Genomic DNA, 9262 nt, shown 5'->3' with positions numbered 1-9262 from the left:
TCAGGAGCTCTGGCAATTAATCTACAGTAAGCAAGAGAAAAAGAAAATGGTGGAGTCTTTTGTATTATTTGAATGGAACATGATTGATAGTACATTGTCAGACCTCCCCTCCCAGCAGGGCAATAAGCAGCTGGTGAGTGGGCAGTTAGTCCAGTGCCCCGGCCCACACCACTCAGTCAACCTCTTCAATGGTGGGCCCAGATGCAGCTTCAGGCACGGAGGGGGCACCTGCGGCACTCTGGGGAATCCCACTGCAGGGGCATCTGAGGAACTTCAGCAGCGGTTTGCAAATCTGCTCCAGCTCTTTCTGCTGGTAGTCGAGCTCCTCCTTCTCCGCGGTCTGGTTTGTTTCCAGCCAGCCGAGGACCTCCTGACACTTGGCCAGGATGACCGTCTGCTCCTCATCACTGATCTTCCCCTTCAGCTTGTCGTCCTGCATGGCCTGCTTCATGTTGTAGGCATAGGATTCCAGGACGTTCTTGGCCGCCACCCTCTGGCGGTTGGTGTCGTCCTCCGTCTTGTACTGCTCCGCGTCCTGCACCATGCGCTCGATATCGTCCTTGCTCAGGTGGCCCTTGTCGTTGGTGATGGTGATCTTGCTGGCGTGGCCGGTGCTCTTGTCGATGGCCGACACGTTGAGGATGCCGTTGGCGTCTATGTCGAAGGTCACCTCGATCTGCGGTAGGCCGCGAGGCGCCGGCGGGATGTCGGTCAGGGAGAAGCGGCCCAGCATGTTATTGTCTTTGGTCATGGCCCGCTCACCCTCGTACACCTGGATCAGCACGCTGGTCTGGTTCTCCGAGTACGTGGTGAAGACCTGCGTCTGCTTGGTGGGGATGGTGGTGTTGCGTTTGATGAGGGCCGTCATGATCCCCCCGGCTGTCTCGATGCCGAGGGACAGAGGAGAGACGTCCAAGAGCAACAGGTCCTGCACATTCTCAGACTTGTCTCCCGATAAGATGGCCGCCTGCACTGCTGCCCCGTAGGCCACGGCTTCGTCCGGGTTTATGCTCTTGTTCAGCTCCTTCCCGTTGAAGAAGTCCTGGAGCATTTTCTGGATCTTGGGAATCCTGGTGGAGCCTCCCACAAGGACAACGTCCTGTATCAGTGACTTGTCGATCTTGGCGTCGCGAATGGCCTTCTCCACGGGCTCCAGCGTGGCTCTGAAGAGGTCGCCGTTGAGTTCCTCAAACCGGGCCCTGGTGATGGCGGTGTAGAAGTCGACACCCTCGTGCAGGGAGTCGATCTCGATGCTGGCTTGCGTGCTGGAGGACAGTGTCCTTTTGGCCCGCTCACAGGTTGTACCCAGCCGCCTTACCGCACGCTTGTTCTGGGAGATGTCCTTCTTAAACTTACGCTTGAACTCCTCGATGAAGTAGCTGACCATGCGGTTGTCAAAGTCCTCCCCTCCCAGGTGAGTGTCGCCAGAGGTGGACTTGACTTCGAAGATGCCATCCTCGATGGTAAGGATGGAGACATCGAATGTTCCGCCACCCAGGTCGAAGATGAGGACGCTGTGCTCACCGGATCCCGCTTTGTCCAGTCCGTAAGCAATGGCTGCTGCGGTGGGTTCATTGATGATCCGCATCACGTTAAGAGCAGCAATGGTCCCGGCATCTTTGGTGGCTTGTCTCTGGCTATCATTGAAGTACGCCGGCACAGTGATGACCACGTTGCTGACTGGACCGCCGAGGTATGCTTCTGCCGTCTCCTTCATTTTTGTCAGCACCATCGACGAAATCTCTTCAGCAAAGAAAGACTTATTCTCTCCCTTGTACTCCACCTGCACTTTGGGCTTCCCGTCATCATTTATCACTGGGAAAATAATTAAGACATGTTTAATTAAGACAGGTTTTAAATTATAAAGCATTTTATCGGGATGCATCACAGCATGGTTTGGGAACAGCTCCATCCATGACCGCAAGGAATTGCAGAGAACTTGTGACATGGCTGATATGATCACACAAACCAACCTCCCTACCATTGACTCCATCTACACTTCACGCTGCCTCGGCAAGGCCAGCAGCATAATCAAGGACCGGTCTCACCCCGGTCACTCCCTCTTCTCCCATCAGGCAAGAGGTACAGAAGTGTGAAAACGCACACCTCCAGATTCAAGGACAGTTTCCCAGCTGTTATCAGGCAACTGAACCATCCTCTCAACTGGAAAGTAGTCCTGACCTCACATCCACCTCATTGCAGACCCTCAGACTAGTTTTGATTGAACTTTATCTTGCACTGAACATTATTCCCTTTATCTGGTATCTGTACATTGCGGACAGTTTGATTGAAATCATGTATATAACCATATAACCATAGTCGAAGACAGACACAAAAAGCTGGAGTAACTCAACGGGACAGGCAGCATCTCTGGAGAGAAGCAATGGGTGAAATTTTTGGTCGAGACCCTCCTTCATAGTTTTTCCGTTGACTGGAGATCACGCAATAAAAAAGCATTTCACTGTACCTCGGTACCCGTGACAATAAACTAAACTAGGACGCATTAAATAATCCTATTTGTTGCCCAACCCATGGAAAGCAGCAAGGTATACTTCACTGCCGACATCCATCGATAATTCTCCATTGAACAGCAAGCGCAAGATGGTGAAACCATTTTTTTGCATTCAGTCTACAATGAAACTGGTCACCTTCCAAAAATCTTCTACATTCCATCATTTTCTGTCAGAAACAGACCCTTCAGCCCACTGAGACCACGCCACTGATCGCCTGTTAAATACTGTAGAACACTAAAGCACAGGAACTGGCACTCGTAGTCATGTTCGAGCCCGGGTCGTCGTAAGGCAGCAATTCTACGGATTAAATGTTTTCTGGAACTAACGAAGAAAACTGATGAAGGCAGGGCAATAAACAGTAAACTACTTCAAGAAGCGAAGCGCTACACATACCCCAGTTTGCATTGACAGTGCTGAAGTAGAGATGGTTGAAAGCTTCAAATTCCTAGGAGTCACCAACAACTTTTCCTGGACCACCCATATTGAAGCAACGACCAAGAAAGCACACCAATGCCTCTACTTCCTTAGAAGGCATAGGAATTTCAGGATGTTCCCTACAACTCCCACCACCATCTACAGATGTACCGTAGAAAGCATTTTATTGGGATGCATCACAGCATGGTTTGGGAACAGCTCCGCCCAAGACCACAAGAAATTGCAGCGAATTGTGGATGCAGCCCAGGCCTTCACACAAACCTACCTCCCGTCCATTGACTTAATTTATACCTCATGCTGCCTTGGCAAGGCCAGCTGCATAATCAAGGACGAGTCGCACCCTGGCCGCTCCCTCTTCTCCCCTCTCCTATTGGGCAAAAGGTTATAGAAGTGTGAAAACGTACACCTCCAGATTCTTGGGTTTCTTCCCAGCTGTTATCAGGCAACTGTGAATGGGGTTAGGAGGGAGAGATTGATCAGCCATGATTGAATGGCGGAGTAGACTTGATGGGCCAAAAGGCCTAATTCTACTCCTATCACTTATGACCTTATGATGCTAGGACCCCTGTAGATATTAATAACTTGGATATGGATGTAGGAGGTATAGTCAGTAACTTTGTAAATTACATGAAAGTCAGTGATGATGTGATAGTGAGGAAGTGTCTAAGGCTACAGTAAAATGTGGATCAGATAAAAGATTGGGTGGAGCAATGACAGATGGAATTTAATAACAAGTGCAAACTGATGTAATTTGGGAAGTCATAATTCATGTTCTAGGAGCACAATAAGGCCATTCGGCCCATCGAGTCCCTTATGCCATTCAACCATGGCTGATCTTTTTTTCCCTCTCAACCCCATTCTCCTCGTAATCCCTGACACCCGTACTAATCAAGAATCTGTCAATCTCCACCTTAAAAATATCCATTGAGTTGACCTCCAGCCTTCTGTGGCAATGAATTCCACAGATTCACCACCCTCTGACTAAAGAAGTCAGAGGGGTAGGACAAATACCATCAATTGTTGGGCATGAAGGAAAGCTGACAGAAGTACTTTCGGATTTAAGTCCAGTTTCCTGAAAGTAATAACATAATGATTCAGATAGAGTGGTGAAGAAGGCTTTCTTAAGTCAGGGAACGGATATATAAATTTATAAGTTTACAAGTCACTGGTTAGATGCTGCTTGGAGTATTGCACACAGTTCTGATCGCCACACTATAGGAGGGATGTTGGTTGTGCTGGAGAGAATGCAGTGGACTCACTGGGATCTTGCCTGGATTATTGGACATTAGTTTTATGGAGAGATTGGATAGGCTGAGGGGTGCCTCAGAAATATAACATCTATTTGTGCCTAAGATAGGTATAAAATAGGTATAATAGCTATGGTGACAAATAGTTCTAACTATTTCTCTTAATTTTACAAACCTCTGTTAAATCACCCCTGGAATGGAGTAGGCCGAGGGGTGATTCAACAGATACATAAAATTAAGAGGAATAGATAGGACAAATGCACTAAATCTTATTCCCAGCACGTAAATAGACCCTTTGACACAACTAGTTAATGCCAACTGAGTCCCCATCCAAGTCCTTTAACCCATGTTACTCTAAACCTTTCCTTTCCTATAACACAAAGGGTGGTGGGTGCATGGAACGAGCTGCCGGACTATTAGACAGGTACATGGATAGGACAGGTTTAGAGGGATATGGGCCAAATGCATGCGAGACTAATGATGGGACATGTTGGTCGGTGTGGGCAAGTTGGGCCAAAGGGTCTGTTTCCTTGTATGACTATGTAGCTGTCCAAATATCTTTTAAATGATGTCATTCTACCCGTCTCAACCTCTACCTTTGACAGCTCATTCCAAATATATATCACCTTTTTTGTGGAAAAAGTAGTCCCACAGGTTATAATTAAATCATTCCCTTCTCACCTTAAACATATGCCCTCTACCTCTCGATTCCCCACTCTGGGGACAGACAGTGTGCATTCATCTATCTATTCCCCTCGTGATTTTAGACACCTGTACAAGTACACCTGTAATCCACCTGGGCTGAAGGGCCTGTTCCTGTGCTGTAATATTCTGTGTTCATCTGGGTGCAGTTTTCCACAGCTCAGTTTTAAATGAAATAACCATTTATGCCGAAACTTTGTCCACAGGTTCGAGGCTCTCCCATTTGAGGAAACATCTCCACTTCTAACCCATCATGACCCCTTTGGGTTCGTATATACAGCATAGAACAGACAGCACAGGAACAGGCCCTTCAGCCCATAATGTCAGTGCAAAACATGATGCCAAGTTAAACTAATCTCCTCTGCCTGCGCGTGATCCATATCCCTCCATTCCCCGCATATCCACGTGCCCATCCAAAAGCCTCTTAAACACCATTATCATATCTGCCTCCACCCGCATCCGGCAGCATGATTGCGCACCCACCTACTAAAATGTCTCACCACATATCTAAACTTCCTCCTTTCACTCCTTTGTCTTCTAGCCTTTGACATTTCTACCATGGTGGGAAAAAGATTCTGACTGTCTGCCCTATCTATGCCTCTCATAAATTTTATACCCTTCTATCCCGCAACCTCCAGCATTACAGAGAAAACAATCCAAGTCTATCCAACATCTCCCTGTAGCTAATACCCTTTAATTCAGACAACATTCTAGCAAACCTCCTCTCCAAAGCCTCCACATCTTTCCCCTGATGGGGTGACCAGAACTACACGTACTGCTCCAAATGCAGCCTAACCACAGTCCAGTAAAGCTGCATAATGACTTCCTGACTTTATACTCAATGCCCAGACCACTGAAAGAAAGCATAACAAACACTTTACCACTCTATCTACTTGTGTAGCCACTTTCAGGGAGCTGTGTACTTGGAGCCCAAGATCCCTCTGTACATCAATGTAGTTAAGGGTCTTACTATGTCAGAACTCGACACCATACGCCAAATGCAACCTAACCATAGTTTTATAAAACTGCACCATGACATTTGTACATATTACAATATCCCTCCACCCCATACACACAACTTAATTCCCTCCATCTTTCTCCAGAAAAAAAAAAATAAAGTGCTGGAGTAACTCAGCTGGTCAGGCTGCATCTCTGGTAAGCGTGGATAAGTGATGCTTCGGGTCAGGACCCTTTTTGACTTCATCAGTATCACAACTAATTTCCATCCTGCACTCAAATTCACGGACCATCTCCGACATCTCCGAACCGTTTCTGGATCTCACCGTCTCCATCACAGGAAACAGACTATTGACCGACATGTACTACAAACCTACTGACTCCCATAGCTATCTTGACTGCACTTCTTCCCACCCTGCTTCCTGTAAAGACTCTATCCCTAGCTCCCAATTCCTCCATCTATGCCGCATCTGCACCCAGGATGATGTGTTCAATACCAGGGCATCGGAGACATTCTTTAGGAAACGGGAGTACCCCTATTCCATTATAGATGAGGTTCTCTCTAGGATCTCCTCGATATCCTGCAGCTCCGCTCTTACTCCCCCTCCCCCTATTCGTAACAAGGACAGAGTCCCACTAGTCCTCACCTTCCACCCCATCAGCCATCGCTCCAATATTTTCGCCACCGCCAACGGGATCCCACTACTGGCTACATCTTCCCATCTCCACCCCTTTCTGCTTTCCGCAGACCGTTCCCTCCGAAATTCCCTGGTCAACTCATCCCTTCCTACCCAAACCACCCCCTCCCCAGGTACTTTCCCCTGTCCCTGTACCTCCCCCCTCAACTCCATCCAAGGACTCAAACAGTCTTTCCAGATGAGGCAGAGGTTCACTTGCATCTCCTCCAACCTCATCTACTGTGTCCGCTGTTCCAGGTGTCAGCTTCTCTACATCGGCGAGACCAAGCAAAGGCTCAGTGATCGTTTCACTGAACATCTCCACTCAGTCCGTCTTAACCTACCTGATCTCCTGGTGGCTCAGCACTTTAACTCCCACTCCCATTCCCAACCTGATCTTTCTGTCCTGGGCCTCCTCCATTGTCAGATTGCGGCCCAGCGCAAATTGGAGGAACAGCACCTCTTGGGAAGTTTACTCTTGGGAAGTTTACACTCCAGCGGTATGAACATTGACTTCTCTAATTTCAGATAGCCCTTGCTTTCTCTCTCCATCCCATCCCCCTTCCCAGTTCTCCTACTAGTCTTACTGTCTCCGACTACATTCTATCTTTGTCCCGCCCCCTCCCCTGACATCAATCTGAAGAAGGGTCCCGACTCGAAACATCGCCCATTCCTTCTCTCCAGAGATGCTGGCTCACCCACTAGGTTACTCCAGCATTTTGTGATACCCTTCTTCAGTATGTGAGTTCAGTTGAATTTATTGTCATGTGTACCGAGGTACAGTGAAAAACCTTTGTTGTGCGCTAACCAGTCAGCGGAAAGACAACAGACGATACCACAAACTGATTGTGGGGCGGGAGGAAGGGAACTGTATGTCTAAGGAGAGAGGGGATAGATTTAATAGGTGAGATACATGGATAGGACAAGTTTAGAGGGATAAAGGTGAGACATGGCTGGTGGGATTAGTGTAGACGGGGCATGTTGGGTTGCCATAGGCTAGATGGGCTGAAGCGCCTCTTTCTGTGCTGTGTGGCTCTATTGATAGACACAAAAAGCTGGAGCAACTCAGCGGGACAGGCAGCATCTCTGGAGAGAAGGAAGGGGTGACGTTTCGGGTCGAGACCCTTCTTCAGACTCTATGACTGGTCCAGATGTTGAGGTGTGAGCCCACAGCTGTGGTGACAATAGGCTGTGGAGGGGCCGCACGGCCGCAGCCCTCTCACCGGTGAAGGGCCACTGCTTGATGTCGCTCTGCACCGTCGGGTCGTCGAACCTGCGGCCGATGAGCCGCTTGGCGTCGAAGACGGTGTTGGTGGGGTTGACGGCCCCCTGGTTCTTGGCGGGGTCGCCGATCAGCCGCTCGGTGTCGGTGAAGGCCACGTAGCTGGGCGTGGTGCGGTTGCCCTGGTCGTTGGCGATGATCTCCACCTTGCCGTGCTGGAAGACTCCGACACACGAGTAGGTGGTGCCCAGGTCGATGCCGACGGCCGGCGAGCGGGCGGACATGGCGCCGGTTGCGGAGCTGAAGACGCCGCGGCCGCCCGCTCCCTCCCGCGCAAACCCCGGCCAATCACAGCACCACGCCCTTTGTCCCGGAGCCACGCCTCCCCGCGGACACCGACCAATCACAGCCCCGCGGGCCACGTGGGCCCGTCCACCCGCTCACCAATCAGCGTTCACCGCGGGGCACGGACCAATGGCATCCGCGGGAACTCTGACCAATGGGTGCGACCGGACCACGTGGCCGGCGGGGCGGTGACGAGCGTCGCCCCGTGACGACGTTGCCCAGCAACGGCCCCAAGCAACGACCCCTAGCAACGAGCCCGTGACGACGCTGCCCAGCAACGGACCCCAGCAACGGCCCCTAGCAGGGCCGGATTTAGATGAAGAGAGGCCCTAAGCTATTTCACTTGTGAGCCTCCCCCCCTCCCAATCCCCCACCCCCGCGACTAGAGGACCATGACTACCCGACAGTGACAGTGTGACACTTTTAGATCCTATTGTATTTTGTCATTAAACAGATGGTTTTAAAATACATATTGGATTCATCGCGGAGCGGGCAATGCCTTACCTGGATCGCCGTTTGAAGCTCTGGAGTGTTGTGCCTACTGCTTCAACATCATGGAGCTGTGGTTGGCGGACCAGACCCTTGCATCAGTTGTAGGAGCAGAATTAGGCCGTTCGGCCCATCGAGTCTACTCCGCCATTCAATCATGGCTGATTTATCTCTCGAATGTCGACACCCGAATGTCCGCGGCCTTCACAGCCTCCTGTGGCAATGAATCTCAGATTCAATTCACCTGGAAGATGGCAGAGCAGCAGCAGCCGCCAGACCAGCGAGCGAGTGAGTGGATCGGCTTAGACATCCTAATTAGTGGAGTGGATGAAATGTGTAGGAAGGAACTGCAGATGCCAGTTTAAATAGAAGGTAGACACAAAATGCTGGAGTAACTCAGCGGAACAGGCAGCACCTCTGGAGAGAATGAATGGGTGACGTTTCAAGTCTGAAGAAGTCAAGTCACTTTTATTTCTATAGCACATTTAAAAAACAACTCACGTTGACTAAAGGACTTTACATTGGTGGAGGTAGTAATGTTATACAACATTGGTTCATAGATTAAGTACATACATAAATACATACATATAGCTCTCCCTCAGAGGACATCAAGAAAGGCTTGAGAGTAAGATGAGTTTTAAGTCTCGACTTAAAAGAGTCGATGGAGGGGGCTGT

At 49.6% G+C, this 9262-nt stretch overlaps 1 protein-coding gene across 1 annotated transcript; it reads right to left on the bottom strand.

Moving 5' to 3' along the window:
• Positions 1-170: 170 nt before the first annotated feature.
• On the bottom strand, positions 171-8037 carry LOC116977151 (heat shock cognate 71 kDa protein-like). The gene is made up of 2 exons (XM_033027512.1): positions 7755-8037; positions 171-1815 (listed from the first exon to the last, which is right to left on the bottom strand). Exons 1-2 carry the CDS (start codon positions 8035-8037, stop codon positions 173-175), a joined length of 1926 nt encoding a protein of 641 aa, XP_032883403.1. The 3' UTR covers positions 171-172.
• Positions 8038-9262: the final 1225 nt, after the last annotated feature.

Source organism: Amblyraja radiata, chromosome 9, assembly GCF_010909765.2.
Source record: "Amblyraja radiata isolate CabotCenter1 chromosome 9, sAmbRad1.1.pri, whole genome shotgun sequence".
In the NCBI taxonomy this organism is placed as follows: Eukaryota; Metazoa; Chordata; class Chondrichthyes; order Rajiformes; family Rajidae; genus Amblyraja; species Amblyraja radiata.
Note: the sequence above shows the minus strand (reverse complement) of the source record. Positions and strands in the feature narration are given on the sequence as shown.

Excerpts from the sequence above, each read along its gene's own strand:
- LOC116977151 (XM_033027512.1), bottom strand. The coding sequence starts at position 8,037 with ATGTCCGCCCGCTCGCCGGCCGTCGGCATCGACCTGGGCACCACCTAC. Across the intron at positions 1,816-7,754 it reads CAAGCAGTGGCCCTTCACCG|TGATAAATGATGACGGGAAG; the intron begins GTGAGAGGGCTG and ends TTATTTTCCCAG.